Here is a 26,241-nt window from a genome sequence, read left to right on the forward strand (position 1 = left end):
TTAGTATTTTTTTTTCTTTATCACGTAAGATTGTAATGTTCCCTGGTTGGAAATTATTATTTTTGGGTATGATGTATGATGCCAAATTGTTCAAACACTGTACGACGTGTTTGTAAAGTTTTGCAAATAAAAATAAATAAATTCAAAAAATTCCAGCACCGCATGTCATCGCGTCCGGTGACGTGTGGTAGTCGTCATCAGCTGTCAGTTCACTGCTGGAATGGCTTCCTGTTTCCTCCACGGATGTGTTATGATAGGTTTCCTCCGTCCTGCTGCTCTCTGAAGATGAGACAGTTAGCGGTAGTTGACCGTGTTCAGGAGCCGTTTTTACAGAGCAGCACCGTGTCTTGGGTGGGCTGACACACAGCCGAGAGCCGGCGGACATAGAGTGCGAGGACAGGGGACAGCAGTGCTGTGAGCATCATGCTGTTGTCCCAGCTGCCAGAAGATGTCCTCTATCATATCTTGTCTTATTTGGACTACACCTCTCTCAGTCGCCTCTCTCAAGTTTGTAAAACCATTTACCACTTTGTAAACCGGGACGCCGTGTGGAGGAAGATTGCCAAAGAGTTTTTAAACACCGGAATCACTCGGAATGGGACGGACATGTAAGGAAACCAGTCGCACGCTGATGACAAAGCTGATGTTTATGTTGTGCGCAGTTTACCTTCCTGTGTTAGGCAGGGCGCACCCGCAAAGCAGCGAGGCTTTTACACTGCAGAGTGTGCTAAAGCCTCCCTGAATTTTGGCTGCAGGCAGTCTGAATATGTTGTACACACAGTGCACAGTATCTATACCTCATATAGACCAGATTTCATAAGCTGTGATTCAGATCATAATTCTCAAAAAAAAAAAAAACATGAGTGTGTAATTTTTCATGTAATACTTATTTATAAAACTTGAATTCATGTCCATGAATTCATCATTTAAAAGCAGTGTTCTAGTATGTCCTCTATTATTGAAGGTCCCATGACATGGTGCTCTTTGCATGCATTTATATAGACCTTAGTGGTCCCCTAATACTGTATCTGAAGTCTCTTTTATATAGACCTTAGTGGTCCCCTAATACTGTATCTGAAGTCTCTTTTATATAGACCTTAGTGGTCCCCTAAAACTGTATCTGAAGTCTCTTTTATATAGGCCTTAGTGGTCCCCTAATACTGTATCTGAAGTCTCTTTTATATAAGACCTTAGTGGTCCCCTAATACTGTATCTGAAGTCTCTTTTATATAGACCTTAGTGGTCCCCTAATACTGTATCTGAAGTCTCTTTTATATAGACCTTAGTGGTCCCCTAATACTGTATCTGAAGTCTCTTTTATATAGACCTTAGTGGTCCCCTAATACTGTATCTGAAGTCTCTTTTATATAGGCCTTAGTGGTCCCCTAATACTGTATCTGAAGTCTCTTTTATATAGGCCTTAGTGGTCCCTTAATACTGTATCTGAAGTCTCTTTTACATAGATCTTAGTGGTCCCCTAATACTGTATCTGAAGTCTCTTTTATATAGGCCTTAGTGGTCCCCTAATACTGTATCTGAAGTCTCTTTTATATAGGCCTTAGTGGTCCCCTAATACTGTATCTGAAGTCTCTTTTATATAGGCCTTAGTGGTCCCTTAATACTGTATCTGAAGTCTATTTTACATAGACCTTAGTGGTCCCCTAATACTGTATCTGAAGTCTCTATTACATAGGCCTAGACCTTAGTGGTCCCCTAATACTGTATCTGAAGTCTCTATTACATAGACCTTAGTGGTCCCCTAATACTGTATCTGAAGTCTCTTTTATATAGGCCTTAGTGGTCCCCTAATACTGTATCTGAAGTCTCTTTTATATAGGCCTTAGTGGTCCCCTAATACTGTATCTGAAGTCTCTTTTATATAGGCCTTAGTGGTCCCTTAATACTGTATCTGAAGTCTATTTTACATAGGCCTTAGTGGTCCCCTAATACTGTATCTGAAGTCTCTTTTACATAGACCTTAGTGGTCTCCTAATACTGTATCTGAAGTCTCTTTTACATAGACCTTAGTGGTCTCCTAATACTGTATCTGAAGTCTCTTTTACATAGACCTTAGTGGTCCCCTAATACTGTATCTGAAGTCTCTTTTATATAGGCCTTAGTGGTCCCCTAATACTGTATCTGAAGTCTCTTTTATATAGGCCTTAGTGGTCCCCTAATACTGTATCTGAAGTCTCTTTTATATAGGCCTTAGTGGTCCCCTAATACTGTATCTGAAGTCTCTTTTATATAGGCCTTAGTGGTCCCTTAATACTGTATCTGAAGTCTATTTTACATAGACCTTAGTGGTCCCCTAATACTGTATCTGAAGTCTCTATTACATAGGCCTAGACCTTAGTGGTCCCCTAATCCTGTATCTGAAGTCTCTATTACATAGACCTTAGTGGTCCCCTAATACTGTATCTGAAGTCTCTTTTATATAGGCCTTAGTGGTCCCCTAATACTGTATCTGAAGTCTCTTTTATATAGACCTTAGTGGTCCCCTAATACTGTATCTGAAGTCTCTTTTATATTGAGCCAGATGGTCCCCTAATACTGTATCTGAAGTCTCTTTCCCGAAATTCAGCCTTGGTGCAGAATTACAGCCACTAGAGCCAGTCCCACAATGAGCTTTCCTTAGGATGTGCCATTTCTGTGTCTGTAGCTATTGAGAATGTACGATTCTCTATGACCTCTCTGATGAGGGTTCTAGAGCTATACATAGAAAGGCTGCTGCGTGGAGAAAAGTTGCCTGTATCTGAAGTCTCTTTTATATAGACCTTAGTGGTCCCCTAATACTGTATCTGAAGTCTCTTTTATATAGACCTTAGTGGTCCCCTAATACTGTATCTGAAGTCTCTTTTATATAGACCTTAGTGGTCCCCTAATACTGTATCTGAAGTCTCTTTTATATAGACCTTAGTGGTCCCCTAATATTGTATCTGAAGTGTCTTTTATATAGGCCTTAGTGGTCCCCTAATACTGTATCTGAAGTCTCTTTTATATAGACCTTAGTGGTCCCCTAATACTGTATCTGAAGTCTCTTTTATATAGACCTTAGTGGTCCCCTAATACTGTATCTGAAGTCTCTTTTATATAGGCCTTAGTGGTCCCCTAATACTGTATCTGAAGTCTCTTTTATATAGGCCTTAGTGGTCCCTTAATACTGTATCTGAAGTCTATTTTACATAGACCTTAGTGGTCCCCTAATACTGTATCTGAAGTCTCTATTACATAGGCCTAGACCTTAGTGGTCCCCTAATACTGTATCTGAAGTCTCTATTACATAGACCTTAGTGGTCCCCTAATACTGTATCTGAAGTCTCTTTTATATAGGCCTTAGTGGTCCCCTAATACTGTATCTGAAGTCTCTTTTATATAGGCCTTAGTGGTCCCCTAATACTGTATCTGAAGTCTCTTTTATATTGAGCCAGATGGTCCCCTAATACTGTATCTGAAGTCTCTTTCCCGAAATTCAGCCTTGGTGCAGAATTACAGCCACTAGAGCCAGTCCCACAATGAGCTTTCCTTAGGATGTGCCATTTCTGTGTCTGTAGCTATTGAGAATGTACGATTCTCTATGACCTCTCTGATGAGGGTTCTAGAGCTATACATAGAAAGGCTGCTGCGTGGAGAAAAGTTGCCTGTATCTGAGAGTCTTTTTTTTATATAGACCTTAGTGGTCCCCTAATACTGTATCTGAAGTCTCTTTTATATAGACCTTAGTGGTCCCCTAATACTGTATCTGAAGTCTCTTTTATATAGACCTTAGTGGTCCCCTAATACTGTATCTGAAGTCTCTTTTATATAGGCCTTAGTGGTCCCCTAATACTGTATCTGAAGTCTCTTTTATATAGACCTTAGTGGTCCCCTAATACTGTATCTGAAGTGTCTTTTATATAGGCCTTAGTGGTCCCCTAATATTGTATCTGAAGTGTCTTTTATATAGGCCTTAGTGGTCCCCTAATACTGTATCTGAGTCTGATTTTTTATATAGACCTTAGTGGTCCCCTAATACTGTATCTGAAGTCTCTTTTATATAGACCTTAGTGGTCCCCTAATACTGTATCTGAAGTCTCTTTTATATAGGCCTTAGTGGTCCCCTAATACTGTATCTGAAGTCTCTTTTATATAGACCTTAGTGGTCCCCTAATACTGTATCTGAAGTGTCTTTTATATAGGCCTTAGTGGTCCCCTAATATTGTATCTGAAGTGTCTTTTATATAGGCCTTAGTGGTCCCCTAATACTGTATCTGAAGTCTCTTTTATATAGACCTTAGTGGTCCCCTAATACTGTATCTGAAGTCTCTTTTATATAGACCTTAGTGGTCCCCTAATACTGTATCTGAAGTCTCTTTTATATAGGCCTTAGTGGTCCCCTAATACTGTATCTGAAGTCTCTTTTATATAGACCTTAGTGGTCCCCTAATACTGTATCTGAAGTCTCTTTTATATAGGCCTTAGTGGTCCCCTAATACTGTATCTGAAGTCTCTTTCCCGAAAGAGCAGGATACCCAGGGCTCGGTTTACAGCTATCACCATTTCTAGCCACTGGGGGACCATAGGCAGGCTGGGGGAACTCATATTAATGTTAAAAAACCTCATAAAGTGAAATTGTCATGCCATGGGACCTTTAAACAGATGGAATCCACAGTGGTTAAAGCATAGAAATGTTAAACCGTCCCTGTCATTGCAGATATCCTTCCATCCCACTGAAGGAAAGAGTAAAGGCAGCTCAAAACTGGTATGATGGGGTCTGCAAAAGGGCAATTCCTCTCAAATGGAAAACAAAGTGAGTATTACAAATATACCAATATACTTACAAATATGAAATGAATATCGATCTTCTAACCGTGTCCTAAAATGTTACACTATTCCTTTGACAAACCTAATGTATTCATTATCTTTTACTGGATTCTATCATGGTGAATTTTCATTTATGTTTGCTTTACATGATTTCACTAACGTCACTTCCATATCTCCAAAGATCCTCTATACTATACTGAAGATAGCGCATTTCAAGCAGTGCCAATTAGGGCTGGGCAATATATCGATATTATATTGATATTGTGATATGAGACTAGATATCGTCTTAGATTTTGGATATTGTAATCGTGATATGACACATGTTGTCTTTTACTGGTTTTAAAGGCTGCATTACAGTAAAGGGATGTACTTTTCTGAACTTATCAGACTGTTCTAGCTGTTCTATTATTTGCCTTTTCCCCACTTAGACATTACTGATGATTATCTAAAATCTAAGTGTGAAGATATTTTGTTAAAGCACCAATTGTCAACCCTAGAATATCGCCGCAATATCAATAACGAGGTATTTGGTCAAGAATATCGTGATATCTGATTTTCTCCCCAACGCCAAGCCCTAGTGCCAATGGTATAAAACGGTACACTTCCTGTCTCCTAAAGGGGCGTGGCCTCGTTTGAATATGTAGTGAACGTCGTGTGGATAGATGAAAAGTTATATTTGTAAAATTTATTACTATTTTATTTTTTGCTAATGTTAGATATTTACACAGCTAAAAGACATATTTAGCATCACGGAGATTAGTTTTGTTAGGGCGTTCATGAACGTTAGCTGACGTTAGTTTCTCTGTGTCGCCAGATCTCGCGAGAGTTTGGTCCTGAGACAGAAACAGGTCTCAAACAAAGTTAATTTGCGACTGTATCTGAAGTTTGTGACTACGGGGAGAAAGAATCGCTCATAATCTGTGTATCTTCTCCCATTGGAATCAAAACACTCAGGACCTGCCGCTAGTCTCCTAAAGAGGCAGGGCCGTGGCGGAGCCCACACAGATACAGGAAATGACTCAGAGTGGGGGTGTCTCGGTTCTAAACCGTCTCTAATATTTCCTATAAATCACGTATAGAGACAGAGCGCATCACGTCACACTCTGAATGACACAGCAAATGAGTTGCTACAAAGCTAATTAAGACTATCAGCTCCACACAACTCTCTCTGGATTTCTCAGTATGGCTATGTTCAGAAAATTGTGGCGTCCGGCGACTTTCGGGCGCAGAAACTCGAGTGAAGATAATGACCTCTTCTGAAGAGTCCATCATGTTTTTTAACTCCTCTGTGTCCTCCTTGGCCACTAGCAACTGCGTGGAGGATGTGGGGGTGGGGGGGGCTTGTATCTTGTGGACGGCTGACAGTTTTGTTGTCATTACTTAGAATTCCTCATGGGGGTGACACAAACTACGCACTATAGCTTTAAGCATTTCAAATGATTATTTTAGCAACCTATGTCTACCAGAGAGAACAAGTTAGCTGTTAGTACCATAGACAGTATATATAGAATGGACCAACAGATCCCGTTGCTCTGGATGGAGACCAGTGAAGGATATTAGAAGCACTTTTCTGGTGAGCGCTGAGCGTTACTGAGCAGCCTCCAACTGAGCTTGAAGACGTAGATGTGACGTGAGCAACCTGTCTGAAAGTGTGAAGTCTTCTGGTAGCTGTGCCGAGAGAAATCTCAATCATTCCCAATCTTACAGAGACGGAGAGTGTAGGTATATGTAAGGAGATAACATGGGCACAGGCTAATTACTGATCACTAACATGCTAGTTAACATTAGTAATTAAACTTAAACAGCTAATGTAAGTCCAAAGTGCCTCCGAGCTTCTCCTGTACTATACGGTAATTCCTCTACAATACGACAGTAAGTCCGTGGTTATGACACAATCGTTAGCCTATTTTTATAAAACTTTCTGCTACGGAGCCATAACATGAGATACAAGGTAATGGAGCCTTTTATCCCTTGTGTTGTCCTTCGGGTCCCAGTGACCCGAAGGACAACACAAGGATTATGTACTTCCGTTTACTTTGTTGAGAATTGCTCTCTAAACAAGGGGTTAATACAGCACCTTAGTTCTTGTTTGTACAGCATTTTGGTCAGCTTAAACTGTGTTTAAATGTGTTCTAGAAATAAACTTTACTTACTTACTTTACAAGAAACAGGGTTTAGAGAGCAATTCTCAACAAAGTAAAGGGAAGTACATAACCTTGTGTGGTCCTTCGGGTCACTGAGACCCGAAGGACCACACAAGGGTTATACATTGTCGTGTTCTTTGGAAATAAACAATGGACAAATAGAGTCTTTAAACGCTTCAGATGTAAATTTATTCGCTGTCAAAATGAATGGCGGTCAATGGGATGCTAACGTTGGGTGATCTTTTTGTAGCATAAAAATGGCGCCATAGGAGGTTCGAGTTGTGAAGCGAAGCTTACCCCCTTGGTCAGTACGCTAATGTTAGCTATGTGTTAGCAAGCCAAGGCACTTGCAGACATAATACTATAGCTTTCTGATTTATCCACATTCCACTATAACACAAGTTGCATACTGTCAAAATGTTTTAGCTTAACTTACAGATCTAGTTAGCCTAAAACTGTCATTTGAATATGCGTTCTGGCAAGTTCTGCTTGCTGCGCACTAACGTTGGGCATATCGTTAGCTTAGTGTCAGGATCCCACAGTATTCCCATTCTTCCTGCTGATTTCATCACATCTGTATTCACTTTTGTCTTCATAAAAGCTCAGTTTTTCGGTTTGAAAGCTTATAAAAAACTTTGTTTTGGGTTCTTTACCCTGTTAGTAGTGCATCCCACCACACAGCAACTTTTAGGCATTTTGTTTGTTGTTTGCTAGCTTACGGAATTGTCTAGGAGGCATCTTTACGCAATACAAGCCAATGGAGAGTGGAGCTTTGTTTTCCCCTTCGATGGGGGTGGGACTTAAATGTTCTCTGTCTCTATCTTGTCTTCAGACTGTTGCCATGGTTGCAGCTGGATGGGGACACACTGTTTCTGTCTCAGGCTGCTGATATTGGAGCGCACCATCTGCGCCAAGACTCCGGGAAGCTCCAGCGCAACCCATTTGAAATCTACTCGGGCCACACGGGTGATGTCTGTCGCTTTGTTGTGACGGACTCTCACCTGGTCAGTGGTGGAAGGTACCTCATGCTCCTTATTTTTCACTGTGACTTTATTTGACATACGCAACGTGGAATAGCCATTATGTTCCCGACAGAGGTAATAAAGTAAAAATTAGCATCTTCTATAGAGATTTAAATAAAGATTTTACACTTGCTGTTTTTGTACACCGGTATCTGTTTATTGGGGAAATCATGTGGCACATGACAAGTATGTGCAGCAACAACAATTAGTTTGGCGTAAACAGAAGATCAGGGTAAATTGTTGCGCTGCAAAGATGAATCGATTAACCAATTAATTGTCACCTATTAAATTGATCGGCAACTATTTTGATAATATTCCGTTTTATTCCAGCTTCTTAAAGGGCAAATCCGGCGCAAAATGAACGAATTAATGAAATGAAAAGAAAGACAGTACTGTTCACGTATACAGGCAGGCGCCATCTTGGGAAAACAGTCACGATCAGTCGAACGCCGAACGCCGTGCTTGAGCTATGTTACTGGTTACTGGTTACACGGCGTTCATCGTTCGACTGATCGTGACTGCTTTCCCAAGATGGCGCCTGCCTGTATACGTGAATGGTACGGTCTATATAAACTTTTTAATAAACTGTCTGTACAATTACAAAGTTCTCAATGCTTCGGTTTACATGTAGGGACCCTCATTATACTACTGTGGAAGTGTGGTGATATTTTGAGCCTTGTTAGTGGTGTAGAAATAGAGATTTCTTTTTACTTTACCAGTGACCCGACGATTAGCGTTACAAGCTAATTAGCGGTATGTGCTAAAACTGGTCACATTCGATTAGCATGAAAACATATCCCAGAGAACGGTCCACTCTGTACCCATGTGTTATTAACCCCTAGGTTCATTTTGCGCCGAATTTCTCCTTTAAATGTGAAATTTGAGGAGGTCATCTTGGGCTTTGGGAAACACTGATAGACGTTTTTCACCATTTTCTGATATTGTATAGCCCATACAACTAATCAATTAATCGGGAAAATAATCTACACATTAATCGACAGTGAAAATAATCGTTAGTTGCAGCCCAACTGAAATGAACTCTTTGTCTGTGTCAGTGATGGCAGGATCCTGGTTCACAGCAGGCGGGGGGACATGTTGGTGGAGTTATCAGGTCACAACCAGGAAGTCAACTGCCTGGACTCTAAAGATGGACTCGTCATCAGTGGATCCAGAGACCGAACTGCCCGGGTCAGAACACCCTTTACAATTCAGATTGATTATTGTGATGTGTACAATCCACATTTTTTTCACAAAGAGGGAGACTGAAGTGGGGATAGAGCGATTATCGGCCCTGGCTGATAATCGGGCAGGTTTTTGGCAGTTTGCAGATTATCTGTATCAGCGTTTTATTTGCCTGATAACCGATAAAGTTATTTAATTAAAAAGTGTTCTACTTTGGCTCGGCTACAGCTCTGTGTCTGTCCCTCTGCTCCGGTTTCACTCACCACTGAGTCTGACTTTATACCCCCCCCAACACTATCTGACTCTCTGTTGCTGGGGATTATGTTCCAAGTTTCTATTTTAATAAATGGTTGCTTAAAGAATTTACACAAAGTTTTGTGTTGGAGTTTGTAACATCCAAATATCGGTTTTATTAACTAATAATAATCGGTATTGGTATCGGCCTTGAAAAACAGCATCGGTCGATCCTTAGACTGAAGGGCATTAACCTTTTGAAACATTTTCTGATCAATTCTACAGACCAAGAACATTATTAACGTTTCACTTCAGATTTTAATTTGTCAAAAGCTTCATGGATAATTCAGTAGTATATATCATAACATCGTATAACACCCCCCTCCTCTAAGGATAAGCGGTTACAGATGATGGAAGGATAGATGGATAGCATAGTATGTCTGTTTATGCATACATTATTAAATGTACTCACTGGGGACTTTTGTGTCTCTAGATTTGGACTTTGACTTCCGGCTGCCCCCGAGACACCATCCCCATGTATGACAGAGTGTGGTCTGTTGCGATTAGTCCCACATTGAGGTAAGCATTTGCTCAGAATCACTCCCAAAAGTATGGTTAACAGGAGCCACAAAGAGGTGGCTGTTAGGGAAATGTCAGTGGAGGTGGTACGCTCTAAAGTATGGAGAAAATCAAATATCAGAATATTTTTGACAAAAATACCTCGATAACGATATTGTGGGGTTGACAATTGGTGCTTTCACAAAATATTTACACAATGAGATTTGTGATAAATAATCATTAGTAATGTGGATATAATGCCAAAGTGGGTCATATTACGATATCCAAAATCTAAGACGATATCTAGTCTCAAATCACAATGTTGATATAATACCGATACATTGCCCAGCCCTACTCCGAAGAGGAGCAGAAAGAGAATCCCTCATTGAGGTTATTGACACAGACTACCGACAGTAAACATGACCCCAGCTCATGGTCCAGCAGGTCATTATCTAACCATACAGACCTTATTGGGTTAAACACGTGTCCAGATGGTGATTATCAAACAAATGGTGATTTTGGGCCTGTTTTGTATCAAAGTCTTGAATAATGTTTGTGGTGGGGCTAACGTCTGCGGCTGGGCAAACACACATCTCCTGCTGAATACTGACTGTACAAACGGTACACGGAGTCAGTATTCAGCAGGAATACTTTTACCAAATTGTACAAACTCAGATTGTTGCATCATGCTGCTGTGATCATAGTCACCCACTGGTTTTTGGACTGCCGTTTGGAAGCAAGCAGTTTGCTGAATTTTACTGGCGGTCGGTCTCGCATTGCCAGACCTTCCTCCACAGCGCTGCAGAGGAGGGTCTGGCTAGTCCACACAGCATTCCGGGATGGGAAAGAAACGGGCTCTGGTTTATTGGCATTTCTTTAAACCAATCACAGTCGTCATGGGCGTCGCTAAAGGCTGCAAGGAGCCCCGGCGCCGCTGCAAAACAGCCTCAGGAAGAAATGTGTACGTTCAAAAGTAGTTTTAGTTGTGCTAAAAAAAATTCTGATTGGACAGATAGTCTGGCAAGCTGTCTGAATTTGAGCTGCATCGTGATGTGCGCATGCGCGATAGTCACATCGAAGGACATGCGATGTTAACGCTTACTTTTTTGCTGCTTGATAGAAAAGTAAACTTTCACCGTTGTGCTTTTACATGATTGTTACCAGCCGAGCCTTCTCCGTTAAGACAGGTAGCCATGTGGGCAGCATGTGTGTGTGTGAAGTAACGATAGGGTTTGTTATGGGCTCTCCAGTGTGTGGTAAAGTCCCGTAAGCGGCAGCTGCCGCAGACACAGTGGTGAACATGCTTTTCCATGAGTAGTGAAGCTGCAAAGACAAACTAAATCACCTGATTAATGCAACGTTATCACGACGTCTCCCGGCCATTTTTCACCGCAGAAAGCTGCTACCGGCCAGGCTAAAGCTAATATAGTTAGCATAAAGAAACAAGCCGCCTGTCCCAACTAATGTTATGGTTCGGAGCCGCGAAGCTGGAAACATAACGCTAATCTACAACAGCAGTCTGTTTCTGACGTCATTTACACTGACTGAAGTGCTCTTGGATACAGTTTGTTGCTAGTGTGTGACATGCAGGCTCTGAACCCAGAACCACCAATCACAATCAGTGTTGATCCATTTATCAAACAACCAAGCAGGCCTCGCTAGTCAACCACAACCTGGAATTTAGAGGAAGCAACATGCATGCATTATCATCATTATCATTATTTCCAATATCGTGCTGGCCTAGATTTACCCTGCAGAGATCTGAGGAGCAGTTCACCATAGTCCTCGACCAGAGTTTAAAATGCCAACACAAAGGAAGCGCAAGGTAATGGACATACGGACGAATAGAAGGACATGCGGCAGAGTTTCCAGCGGCATCGGTGCAATCCCAGAAGTGGAAGGTCGTGGATATAGACTGACTGTCGGGTAAATGAGAACCTCCGGCTACTGGTGCCGTTCCTCAGCATGCACGGCAGTACACAGAGCTGTTTGAAAATCGCCAGACTTTCTCTTAAGTTAACAGCCAACGCTAGCGCTAGCTAGCTAACTTGGTCGTTAGAATGTTGAACAAGACATTTCTAGCCGACCAAAGTGTTCAAAGTGTTTAAGTCAAAGTTTAGGATGAAAACATGGACATATCCCAGAAACAAGTTCACAGCTATTTTAATGTAGACAATGTCATGGTTAAGCATTGCTAAGCTAGTCTGGCTATCACCAGACCAAGCTCAATCTTTTAAGACTGAACATCAGTCTGGGGAGTCTGCTCTGTATTTTCTAATGCACAAGAGGTGTGATCAACGGGCATAGTTCAAATGCCTCTGTACGCAATTGGATAGTCCTTCAACCAATCAGACCAAATATCCGGGTGATGTACTTTGCAGAGCGACGCGAAAACTCCAGGCAGGATACGTGTCAACAAACGTGTTGGTTTGTAGCATTGATCAGCGGTTTGCAGAAGCAGCAATGGCATCGAGCGATTTTTGCAGGTTGTGCAAAAAAAACAAACATGAAAGTGAGTGGTATTTACACCCACTCGAGCGATTTGTTTGCTAAACTAAAGAAGCCATTGAGCATCGTTGAGAAGTTAAAAAGGAATTGGATTGACGTCATCGTGTTAAACCCGCCAATAGCGCGCCAGGTGGACAAGCCAGTTTGTGATTGGTCCCCACAGATTTGTAACGGAAGCAGGATAGAAAAAAGCCTGAGCTTCAAGGCGAAATCAAATCGCTGGCAAGTCTATTGCTAAGCCTCTGTCTTGTCCAAATTAGAGCAATAGAATACACATTTATAGAAAATGGTACCCAGCCCAGTGTCAGCATATAACCAGTGTGAGATATTAAAGGTACTGACTGAAATTGGCTTGAGAGAGCAGAACCAAATTCTTTGTGGTTGTGGTTTAGAGGTGCCTTTGATTTCTCAGCCATGTTTACACCCAGACACTCAATAACGCACTTGACACACACACACCATTGATAACATGCAGGCAGACAGATGCAGAGCGCTGTAACAGTACCCTGACTTCACCACCTGCTAGTCCAGCAGTGAGGCGGTTGATTGCCCATCTGGCTGCATCACAGGTCACACTAAATAATTGACTGCTCTGTATAGAGCTTCAGGATTCATTTAAAACAAAGTACAGTAGTTCATATTAGCTCCGGAGGTTTCTGCATAGCAGGATACTGCTTTTGTTATATATTTCTTTTAGTAGCAGGGACTGGTTAACTAAATCAAGTAAACCGGCTGTTCTCATGAACCATTCATACATATAGCTACGAAAAGTAATGCACTGTAATTCCTATGTATTGAACATATTTTTTGCTGTATGCAAGCACATTGACTCCTGCTGTATAAAAACACTGTGGACCGCGTAGGGAGGAGGTCAGGGTGGATGGGTGGGTCATAAAACACAGCGCTTTTGAGTTTGCTTCCCGGGGAAAACAAAAGACTTTCACCCAGGAAACACGCGTTTTGTTACTTGGTAGTGTCTTAATCCAAACCACGATCTTTATCCTTTACTTAACTATTCGTTTTGGTGCCTAAACTTAACTGTCTTCACCGCACAACGTTAATTTTTTTGTCGGCAAAACTTATCTGCCACGGCCCCCGAAAGGACCGTCCTGTCACGGTGCCCTGTAGCCGGCTACCATCAACCTTTTGTCGGCTAAACTCAACTAGCAACAGCCGCTGATACGAGCGACAGCTGACGGAGCTCTGTAGCTGGCTTCACGTGACCAGCCGGCGGTCGCCTAATTTCGTAGGATATCATACAAATTGGTGTGCATACATTTCTGTACGAACCCATTCATGAGAATGCGTTGAAGTAAATCACAGCTTTGGGTGATCTAGCCTACCTGTCTGGAGAAGCAGGTTGCTCTTTTACTCTTATCATTATCTGCTTTATACTGCTACAGTACTTTGAACCCAACACATTCCCTCTCTCTTGAACCGCTGTGTTCTTATGGGGTTAAAACATGTTCAACATAACTCTTAACTATTAACTATTATATAACTATTTTTGCAGCAAGTACCCATGTTGTCTCTTAGGTCCTAACAAACCTAATATTTGGCATACCTGCTCATGTCAACAAATTGACTTTCTGTATTACTCTCTGTCACAGTTCTCTGTTCTTCAGCAGATCATTTCCACTATTGTTTAGAGTTGTTTTGCCAACATTTTATGTGTTTTACAGGCATATTGAAAATACTTTAATATGAAAACATGGTCTGAAAATATGATCATAGGTTGTTTTAACAACTCAACCATAGAAAGTTGAATTGGGTGCTTCTGCAAAAAAAAAGAAAAAAAGATTACATTCAATGACGTTTTATAACATCCATGTGAACACTTCACAAAATCATGTTATTAATATTTGTGCATGTCACCTAAAGTGTGGTTAAGGTTAGGGAAAGATGGTGGTTATGGTAAATTAAAGGTGCAATATGTAATATATTTACTGTATTAAATCCAAAAATACAATATATCATCAGATATTAAGGAAACATGGTAAGTTGAAATACTATCTTTTCTGACAACAATGCTGATGCCAGTATTTTCTCCTTTTGAAATTTTCGTTTCTTGATGAAATTTCTGTTTGTGTTTTGGCCTGTGTGTTAGTATCAACTGCCCAGTTTGACAGCCAGGCTGGGTTGCCAGATACAGTGGCTTGCATAAGTTTACCCACCCATGCTAAAGTTGATTAAAAAGAGGAATAAAAAAACATCTTTTGCAAATTGATCTTAATGCCTTAATTAAAAACATTAGGAAAAATCCAACCTTTAAGGACACCAATTTTCTTTGTGAATTAATAATGTATCGTAAATAAATAAATAAATGTTCTTCCTTAAAATACAGGGGGCATACGTATACACACCCCTATGTTAAAGTCCCATAGCGGCAGGCAGATTTTTATTTTTAAAGGCCAGTTATTTCATGGATCCAGGATACTATAGATCCTGATAAAGTCCCCTTGGCCTTTGGAATTAAAATAACCCCCCCCACCCCCCACATCATCACATACCCTTCACCATACCTAGAGATTGGCATGGGGTACTTTCCATAATATCATCTCTCAATGCAAATCAAACCAGCTATTAGGCTAACTGAAATAAAACCATGCCAATCTCTAGGTATGGTGAAGGGTATGTGATGATGTGGGGCTATTTTAATTCCAAAGGTCAAGGGGACTTTATCAGGATGCATAGTATCCTGGATCGAAAATTGGTGTCCTTAAAGGTTGGATTCTTCAAAAGAATTTTAATTAAGGCATTAAGATCAATTTCCAAAAGATGTTTTTTTTATTCCTCTTTAGTCAACTTTTACATGTTGTCTTACATGGCTCACTGTATACCTGTAAAAACGTAAAACCTACAGCTACGCTGTAAAGGTTAGTACAGCCATGAATGCAGCAACAAACAAACTGGATCAACAGAGATAGATTCTACCCGACCTAAAAGACCTCAGTGTTTCTAATCAGCATGACCAGAGACGTAACAAACCCTGGGTAAATATCGGAGATGTATTTGAAAGATGGACACAGCTTAGAGCCCAAAACAACACTGAGTTGGCTAATTTTCTGCTGAACAGGTAAGCATTGGCTTCAGGCTAATTTATCACCGCTACTAGGGACGGGCATTTTCTGTCATTTCAACATTCGTGTACTTGCATTGAATTATATCGAGTACTCGAGTTGGTCGCAAAAACAATTGAGACACAGCCAGTGAAGTGATCCTGGCTGGTCCTGGCTAACGCCGCCATGCTAACACGCGATAACTGCTAACGTTACCGGAGGACCAGGCAAGTGGGCCACGGCTATTTACAACCAGCTTGACAGACCTATGACAGAAACCGCAAGTTTGACTTCCTCATAAGAAACGTGCAATTTAACTTTGGCAAAACATGTAGCCCGTACAGCAGCCGTAGCCGACCAACGGTGAGTCATTTTAAGCTGAGAAAGTGTGTCTGTCAGTCGTCTAGAGAGCTTTGCGTGAGCACGGGCTTTTATGACTGTCAGTATAGCCAGCATTTAACCTCAGCTACTCCGCTGTGCTGTGGAGTAATGTCTGGCTTTGTCAGACTAGCATCTAGCAACATTGTTGGATGCTGCATATGCAACCTGGCAACCTCTGTGAACTTTGAGTCTGTTGAGGAGGGCCGGGGGAGACGACTCTCTCCATTGTTTTGAGTTTGGACTGCAGTAACTATTTTGAACGCTAGCTGTTAGTATTACATATTGACATATTGCACCTTTAAAGTAACTAAAACACTCCATTGCATTGCAGAGGCATCCAATATGGACAGAATTTCTATAATTCTGGGCTGTGGAGCAGGTCTAACCCTAAATAGCATTTATTCCAAAACCCCTAATACTGTATATGAATAACCTCTAACCCTGAATCTAATGTAATAGTCCAGCTTGGTCCTTTAAATAAGCTAGGAGCAGATAACATGTCCTCCTTTTCAGTCTAAAATTATAACCTTTGCACACACGGTAATAAGATATCCAGTATATCAACACACAAGCTTGGTGGCCTTGTCGGTCTGACCCAGGCCTTGCAGCGTCTCTCAGATCTGAGAGGAACAGGCAGATTATCCACATCATTAATTCTCCAATTTGCTGGCTGAAATAGCAGACCATGCCTCAGCCCTCCGCCCCCTCATAATGGAAACTCACTCACTGACCAATGGCCTGGTTAATTAAAAATCTTCTGGAAAACAGGTGTCAACTCACTGATAAACTTCTGCCCCACACACCAAGTTACCCCTCCTGGTTTTCAGCCCAGCCGTTTAAGCACACACTTAGCTAAAAGTCACAAAACCATCCCAAATCAAACAGTTGAGAAAGTGCTGTATAGCCAGGGGTGAAAGTCCCACCCAATGGCCTGCAACAGACGAGGTCTGAACTAAACAGTTGTATTTCATACCTTTTTAGCTGTTCATATGTTCTGTTTTAACTGCTCTTTAAAGTCCCCTTCCACTCAATAATGTGTGTTTTATGTTTATGTCCCCTAAAATGTCTGACTTTGCTATACTGACTTATATCCATGCAAAGTTGGTCACTAGAGAGGTGTTTTCACATCTTTGTACTGAAGGGAGAGATGTCTATAGCCTGGGAATACCCTGACAAACTTTGGACTCTGCAAGTCCGTCTGGCCAAGGGCCCATTCAATCTCCAATTTTTCCAAACCGTTGAGGCGAGCTTTACATGAGGATGATAGCGCAGCGATGGCAAACAGCTTTTTGTTTACATTCAACATGACGGCTACAGAAGCGCAGCAACCCGTTGATGCCGCTGTTGCTGCTCTGTCACCCGGATCGTTGGTCTGATTGGTTGAAGGACTCTCCAATTGCGCCCAGAGGCATTTGAGTGACATCCGTTGGTGACACCCCTTTGGAAATGGGCTGTGAATGAACCTTCCCCAGACCCACTCTCAGTTACAACTGAGAAGGGTCTGGTGTCAACCAGGCTAAGATGTCTCTGCACCTTCCTAAAATTTTAGATTTAAACATATCCCAGGCGTAATCCATGAAACCTATCGCTGTCCATGAGGCCACCATACGTCCATGAGGCCACCATACGTAAAGCTTGATTACGGTGTCTATCGCAGGACACCACGGAGGAAGCCATTGCTCTCCAAAAAAAGATTGCTGCACGCCTGATGCATCTGGACACTCCACAAGACTACTGGGTGAATGTTTTGCGGAAGGTGGAGTTGTTTGCTTTGAAATATAGATAGGAGTGTAGAAATGCTGTGGACAGACCTCAAACGAGCCATTCACAGCAGAACATTTTTGTAAGGAGGGTTAGGGTTAGAGCGATGTGCAGGTCGGCAGCTACCAGAAGCATTTGCTTGAGGTTCAACAGATATCAAATCCAAGGATTCACTTACCTTTTCAACCAGCACTGTATGCAATGTGTATTGGGTATGTTCAATAAATACATGGAGAATTCTAATGTTTTATTTTTTATTATTTTAAAGGAGACCTATAATGCTTTTCCGTATTTTCTGTCATATCTGTATTGTTACAATGTCGGATGTTCGTACTAAACGTGGCCAAAGCGTCAAATAATGACGTACGTACGTAAAAGAAATCCCTGTGAGCCAAAACCTCGCTATGGTTTCAACAGTTTTTTTCTATTCTCGGCTTGGTATGATGTCATACCACGCTGGTTTGCAGGGCTTAAAGAGACTCCAACAGAGCGTTTCAGACAGAGGGTGAATACAGGGGCAGCAGCCATAGGCAGTATGAAAAAAAATTAAGTGTTTTGGGAAAAATTAAATAATTTAAAATAGCCCCCCCCACATCATCACATACCCTTCACCATACCTAGAGATTGGCATGGGGTACTTTCCATAAAATTATCTCTCAATGCAAATCAAACCAGCTATTAGGCTAACCGACATAAAACCATGCCAATCTGTAGGTATGGTGAAGGGTATGTGATGATGTGGGGGGCTATTTTAATTCCAAAGGTTAAGGGAACTTTATCAGGATGCATAGTATCCTGGATCCATGAAATAACTGGCCTTTAAAAATAAAAATCTGCCTGCCTCTATGGAAATTTAACATAGGGGTGTACTTACTTATGCCCCCTGTATTTTAAGGAAGAACATTTATTTATTTATGATACATTATTCATTCACAAAGAAAATTGGTGTCCTTAAAGGTTGGATTCTTCAAAAGAATTTTAATTAAGGCATTAAGATCAATTTCCAAAAGATGGTTTTTTAATTCCTCTTTTTAGTTAAACCCTCTTTTTAGCATGGGTGCGTAAACTTACGCAAGCCACTGTATACCTGTAAAAACGTAAACCCAGCGCGCTACAGCTGTAAGGTTAGTACAGCCATGAATGCAGCAAACAAACAAACTGGATCAATAGAGATAGATTCTACCCGACCTAAAAGACCTCAGTGTTTCTAATCAGCATGACCAGAGACGTAACAAACCCTGGGTAAATATCGGAGATGTATTTGAAAGATGGACACAGCTTAGAGCCCAAAACAACACTGAGGGCCTGATTTACTAACACTAGCGCAGTTTGCGCTGCGTCTGTTTATGCGAGTTCGGTAATAGCGCACGCTATGCTTCCACATTTTGCGTAGTATTTATCAACCCTGACACCCATCAGGCAATCAGCGTCTTTCTCCGCCCACTAGACCGTAGATTGCGCTGTAGCAAAGCGGTACTGGTGCTATGATATGGCTGAGTGCAGACTGCCATATTCCCACTGCTGATGCTATGACTGTTTGAAATGATCCTGATGCCAATATTTGTAATGTAGCGAGGAGTTTAACAACTGCTGGAATGGGATGTGAACGCTGAGTGGGAGATTCAATTTCATCTTTGATTTCTTCCAGTAACTCTAATATTGCATGGCTGCTTGATCTGTAATGCTAAATGATGTTGTGTTCACTGACAAAGTGTGATTCTTCTGTTAAAAATATGTTCAGCCTCGCCTATGTCTTCGTCTTGCTCAAATTACTGTTGCCATTTCACCAGCGGCATAAAGGTCTACGAGGAAACTCGACTGCGGCTGGATTAGACCTGCTTTTAAGAGGCGGAGAATTTCCCCCGCAGAATAGAGGCGCGCTCTTACTGACAGTCTTTGTAAATACCCACGGAATATATAATTAGGGGCGCACTGCTTATCGCCTCCCACCTTTTTGGGTGGAACTCCCACTTTCCCCACGACCCTCCCACGAACGCATATTGAAAGCGCAACTTGTCTCTTCTCGCTCATGTGGCAGACAATCTGCGATTCTACCCAAGTGCGCCCTGTTTGTAAATAGCCCGCATCGGTTACGTCCGTCTTTGCGACCAATTAGCGCCTGGAAACAGGCGCAAACGGCTTGATAAATCTAGCCCTGAGTTGGCTAATTTTCTGCTGAACAGGTAAGCATTGGCTTCAGGCTAATTTATCACCGCTACTAGGGACGGGCATTTCAACATTCGTGTACTCGCATTGAATTATATATTTTTTTATATTTAATTAAGGCATTAAGATCAATTTCCAAAAGAAGATTTTTTTTATTCCTCTTTTTAGTCAACTTTAGCATGGGTGTCCTAATTTTTTCACATGACTGTAGTTTTGAATGTTTTAATGTGTACGGTTTGTTTGTTTACTACTACTACTACTGTTTAATACTACTAGATGGATGGTCGGGTGGGTGGATGGATGGATGGATGGATGGATAGACTTTATTGATCCCAATTACTCTGTTACAAGCAGCAAGTTACCAAGGACATACACACGTACTCCGTCACACACATACAGAAAATACAGGAAATATACTAGAAATAATAAATGAGATTCAGAAATAAGATACAATTAAAAAAAAAAAAAAGATAGCAAAGATAAAAATGCCAGAAAAACTACTGAAAAATATACTTAGAGGGATGAACAAAAATGTACATGTATATACAAGTGTACAATAAAATATACATACAAAATAAAATATGTATAATATTTAATATGAAGTAACCAGTGTGCAAGTACAATAATGCCATTTTGGGAAGATTGTTTCGGAAGTTGTTATTTGATTATCTTATGTTATTTTCTAAAATGCTGTTTTTCAACATCTGCTGCATATAGATGTAGTGCTGACTGTTGAACCCTGGTCTCCAGCAGCCTACGTGGTTTCCATTAAGGAGGCTGATTCTCTAAGCAGATGTACGGCTTGAGGCAGGTGTCGTAATTCACTCTCTCTTAACAGTTTGTGGCATTTGTTTGTGCCATGTGCCACTTTGACAGCTTTTGTTGGATGTTTAAAGGCTAGTTCAGAGGGAATGAGGTGAATGGTGGCTGCCTCCACAGCATGCCTTCCCTGTGTTAGAAATGTCACTATCCCTGCTTCACACTCCTCCTTTCCTTTGATCACTTACAGGGGCTGAATAGTCCACAGAAACAGCATCATTCCAAATGCCTCCTATTCAATCTGAGTTTAACCAAGCAAGTTGTAGCACTCTATATGTGTGCTGAAATTCCCAAAAAACTATTTGTAATTAGGTAAAAACAATGATTCAAAATAAGAGCCATATCAAAATCATAAGGTTGCCTTGTGTTGTATAATCGCTGTAGATATTGTATACGCCCTCCAATACTCACAATTTGCACCACTGTACATACTGTATAGTTACATACTGTATAGTTATTTATTCTGTATTACCATTTAGCCTGTTCATAGCCTATACGTACTTGTAGTAATAGGCACTCATATAGACACATATCTATACTTATATATCATTCATACATTGCACTCTGTATATACTGTAGCTGAAGCATATGTTATATAATTATACTGTAGCACACGTTATTTAATTACAGCTTATAGCACTTCTGGTTACACACTAACTACATTCGTTGCTACGTACTTCTGACATGCAATGACAGTAAAGTTGAATCTGAATCTAAAATATATTTTTTTAAACAATTTTTGTAATATCAATCTGGAGCAGCTCAGTGGTTCCATTAGCTGCTTATGCTGAACCAGCAAGATACACTGCTCTTCTTATTTTGGGCTTCTGGCCTCCTTGTCTGCCCTCAGTACTTTGTGATATGTGGGCTATGTTTTAAAAGGAGGGTTGTATTTAAAAGTGACTGTCCCTACTCGTTTTACCTGTACAGTGTGTGCTGCAGGCATCAATTGTCAAATAACGTTGATAGTCGTCAGTATATTGTCACGCAACTGGAGAGAAATCAATTTGTTTAGAATAGAATCAATAGACTTAACACTACTCCATACACACACACACACACACACACACACACACACACACACACACACACACACACACACACACACACACACACACACACACAACTGCTAGGTAACACAGTGAATAGGAAGATCAATTTCCGTATTTTACACAGTCTGCTTTGTTTGGATTAAAGTCTGTCTGCCCTCTTGTCCTGTTAATCCTCTAAACTTTTGAGAGACAGAACATGAACCCGGAGTTATTCTGTGTCTTTCTTTTTTTAATGAAACTCCAAAATGGCTCTGCGTCTTGACACAGATGTCAGGTCATGCTCTGTTCCAAACGACTGAGCTGCCTTTGAGTACGCTGAATTAATCCCTGGCTGTGTTCAGAAGTACTCATATCAAACTAAAAAACAAGGAATTTGAGTCTTGTGAAGAAATTAAACGACTTATTTTAGAATAAGCAAGGATACATGAGGCCACTGTTCCACTTTTTTCATTAGATTTCTAAGTAGAATCAAACATGTGGCTTTGCAAATGGAAATTAGATTTAAAAACTCCTAATCACCAGGTCACATCTTCATTATTTTGTTCTGTAATATTGAGTTTAATGCAGGTAATTCTTTCACACTACTACTCAAGTCATTTCTTTTAGCAGTCATCTTTAACACTATCTCCATCTTGTAAAATCATATTTTAGAATACTCAACATACGTTTGTCGAGCCAGCCGTATTCAGCCACCATTTCCTTGTATGCAGAGTATCTCCCAGCTTCCTGTTGAAGAGCACAAACATGATAATAATAATATTCAGTGAGAACATAAACAACAAAACTACAATTACACACACACACACACACACACACACACACACACACACACACACACACACACACACACACACACACACCTCTCAGCCCACCTCTGTTTCCATCCCTGTGTTTCTGTTGTTCCACTGGATATCATCTCAAGGTCTGTTGGTGAAGATTATTGCAACTGCAGTGAAATGCCAAGGCTAGTGCAGGACCGTCGCCCCCGTCCTACAGCTTCGGAAAAGATATGGATCCCAACAGTGGCCCTGGACCATGGCTTTTTTTAGGTTACAGGGGTCAGTTATGTTTTTCTTCCACTGGTATCTGAGTTTGAGTGAGTCTGCCTGTCTGTCCCTGTGTGGGTAAATCTCTACTGTACATGGTTTTTAGTGGTTCCCTTGTGTGTTGAGAGACTCTGACCATTCCAGAAAACACCACAATAAATAATTTGATGTATAATTCTGATATAATTTAACTTTATACAGTCAATATATACTTTGCATCAAAAATACTTTGTTTCAGTCCAATTGTGTAACTTTTAGCTTTTTTTTTTTATAAAATCAACAAATTATTCTTCAGTATATATTTTTTTCAGTTTACAAAAATGGAAATAACTGAAATAGTTGAGTCTAGTCTTGATTGTTATGTAGAAAACAAAAGAAAGCTCAGTGGGGTCTAATAAAGAAATCTTAAATTAAACAACTGTGTGACGTGAATGAAGTTCACACTTTGTTGATCTCAACTGCACAGAGAACTGCGCCTTGGAACCGGCTTATTTTAGTGACATGTCTTTTTATTTCCCTTTTTCCATAAATAATGCAAACTCAAAACATTATTTGTGTTTACCCATTGTCTTGTGACATTGATTTCCACAGCACCAATTCCATCAGTACAACAGTCACATCATGCTAACACCTCTCACTTTCTCTTTTTAACACAAATATTATTTTTATTTGTTAGTTAATTCCAGTCACTTCCGCGTTTCCACATTTTTACGTCTTCAGTGAAGTTCCTGCAATCATCTATTATATGGCGACCCAGACCTCAGCTTGTTTCCAGATGACTAGATACTAGCTACTTGTGGTTCTCGTCTTGGCCTACAGCCATCTCGAGGCTCTCGCTGCCGCATCTATGGTGTTGGCTTTTGTCCTCATTTCTCCCCTAAAGCCCAATAGCCCCACTGCAAAGCCCCTGTATCCAACTTCAACCCAGAAATAGCCACCTTGCCTGCAGTCACCAACCAGAGGGGAATTCTTTCTTGAAGGCCTTGTCTTGAGCTAACAGTTCTCTAAGAAGTGGTCTTCTTAGAGAACTGTTAGCTCCAGCATGCCTGGAGGATTCAGACATGAGAACACTATCAGGTTGTTTTGAGTAGGGCTTGATACCGAATTCAATACTTTTTAGGCACCGACCGAATTTCCTCCTTGGTATCGAGTATCTAAAAAATGCCTCGACATTCAATACCAAATTTCAATATCTTAGGAGCAAATCTCATCAGTGTCGGTGAGCCAATCAGCATACAGCATGCTTCAATCAAGATCTAATAATGCTGGTGATTGGCTGTCTAACGTTAGACGTCATAAAGACACCAGGAAAAACTTGTTACATTACGCACAGAGACAGGTCTCACTTAGTAGGAGCTGAAAAATAAATAAAAAGGTTTGGGCCTTTGTAATGTAAATTTCTTTTTGTTAAAACGGATTTTAAGAATTGGTATAAAAAAAAGAAGTATTGTTCAGGAACCAGTATTGAAGTCACGGTACTGGTATTGACATTTTTTGATTGATACTCAGCACTAGTTTTGAGGGGTGGGACCGCTTGCTCTACTCAACTCTGCTGCTAATGGTTTCTGCAGTGACCTTCAAGACTTGATCATGGTGCCAACAGTATCCCCCCCCACCTTTCCTCGTCCACATTTGGAGCAGAGCAGGCATGCTAATGTGTCAGCTTTGCCTCATGTCTGGAGATTTGACAGGCTGGAAAGCATGTCGCACACAAGGAACAAGGGACAAGGAACTTGATCCTGAGGGGCTCAGCTTTCCCCATCTCGTCCCATGTCACCTTCCTCTCCAGTACTTTGTCCCACCTGGTCCATATGCCCTGTTGTCCCATTGCCACCATCCTACACAACTCTATTGATACACTCCCCTCCCTCTTAAGATTGCTTATACTCAAGCAAAACACTTTGGCGATAGCCTTTGTAGATGGCATGCGAGTGGAAGTAAAGGAACACATTTATGAACATTAAGAATCATACAGATGTTTCTAAAGGCGTGCCTGCTCAGCCAGTCTGCCCAGCTGTCCATTTAAAAAAGGAAAATGCAGCCAGCGCCTAGTTAAAAGAATTTACGTGCATGACTTTTGGAGACTACACGTTGGACACGAAAGCCGTTGCACACAAACCTCCCAGACCTGGTATTAAAATCCGTCTGAGTCAGTGTTGCAGTGTAGATTTTTTTAGTGAGTATACAGTGATTTTTTTCCCTCCCAGCTTCATACTCGCCCATCCCAGTGCGGCGCATCCCAGAGAACACCCCATGCGTAGTTTGTAAGATTATGGCATATAGCATCCGCCTCATCTGGCTCATTTTCTGTAGTTTCTGTAACATTGATGTCTGCTGCAATGTCACTCAAAGCAGCAGTAGCTTCAGGGGCGGGCTTAAACTTGCGCTATATCGCCGTAGCCGACCTGTCACACGCAAATGTGATGTCATGGGAGCGGCGTAACTATTCATACCTGTGCTTGTGGTTGCAACACTAGCTGCAGTCTTCTCCTGAACAGAGGTGGCGCTAATGAGCAAATGCTACCGACTTTGCTATTTCTCCGGACTAGAAGAAGAAGGTTAAGATAAGATAGACTTTATTAATCCCACACTGGGGAAATTCCTGTGCTCAAAACAACGGCAGAACTGGCAGCAGCATTGACGTCAATGCTTCAATTTGATTGGATGAGCTACTTGGTGGGATCAAGCCTTTCATTCACCATAAAAGAACTCATCTTAACCCAGTAAGTTTACAAGAGAGACTTGCAGTCACTCTGAGAGTCCTGGCATCCGGTTGTCCGCGAACTTGTCCATGCTTCCTGTTTCCGCTTTGCACTTAAAATCCTGGCGCGCCAATGTGACGTCAAAGTGACGTAGATCTCGCTGGCGCGCCAGGATTTTAAGTGCGTGCGACAAAGCCATCTCGGCTGCGGCGACTGTAAAACTGCTCTTACCAAAACACTGAAAGAGTGTAGTCTGAGTTCGTTTTCGTTTTACATCTCCTATAGTCAATGGTGATTAGTTAATTTCTAATTTGCCCAGAGAATGACTACCAGGCAACTGTGTTGTCGTTATTACGTGACTCGCAACACAGACGGGGTGAATTTATGAAGTGTAAAAGTTCTGTCACAAAACAATCATTGTTACGTATCCTCTGGCTTTTATAAGTGGGCATACGGAAATCCTTGATGTTTCCTAGCGGGTATTCGGCGTATACCTGCGTATCACGTAGACTACACCACTGGTCTGAGTGATCCCATCACAAGTGGATAGCTCTAAGTACAGGTGTGAATGAACCTAGGACGCATTGAGATCAAATCACTCAGACCACATTCGGAGGTGGTCTTAGCCACATGTGGCCACATATGGCCACATTCTTATAGCAGTGTGTACGGGTATGTGTCCTAGGGCCACATGAAGGACCGCCTACTCAACTGTACTGTAAGTGGAACTATGTTTTAAAGTCATAGAAACCACTCGGAGTGAATTGTGTGTTTTGGACGCTATTATGATACAATCCGTGATGT

The 26,241-nt window shown here is 41.2% G+C and overlaps 1 protein-coding gene across 1 annotated transcript in view; it reads left to right on the forward strand.

Annotated features, from left to right (window-relative positions):
- Positions 1 to 204: 204 nt before the first annotated feature.
- Positions 205 to 26,241, forward strand: part of fbxw4 (F-box and WD repeat domain containing 4) — a 76,400-nt gene continuing 50,363 nt past the window's right edge. Inside the window, exons 1-5 of the mRNA XM_039784889.1 lie at positions 205 to 608; positions 4,694 to 4,789; positions 7,780 to 7,965; positions 9,025 to 9,157; positions 9,879 to 9,964. Of these exons, the coding sequence (XP_039640823.1) occupies positions 424 to 608; positions 4,694 to 4,789; positions 7,780 to 7,965; positions 9,025 to 9,157; positions 9,879 to 9,964 (686 nt within the window). The 5' untranslated portion in view covers positions 205 to 423. The remainder of the gene's footprint in view (positions 609 to 4,693; positions 4,790 to 7,779; positions 7,966 to 9,024; positions 9,158 to 9,878; positions 9,965 to 26,241) is intronic.

Source organism: Perca fluviatilis, chromosome 19 (genome assembly GCF_010015445.1).
Source record: "Perca fluviatilis chromosome 19, GENO_Pfluv_1.0, whole genome shotgun sequence".
NCBI classification, from domain to species: domain Eukaryota; kingdom Metazoa; phylum Chordata; class Actinopteri; order Perciformes; family Percidae; genus Perca; species Perca fluviatilis.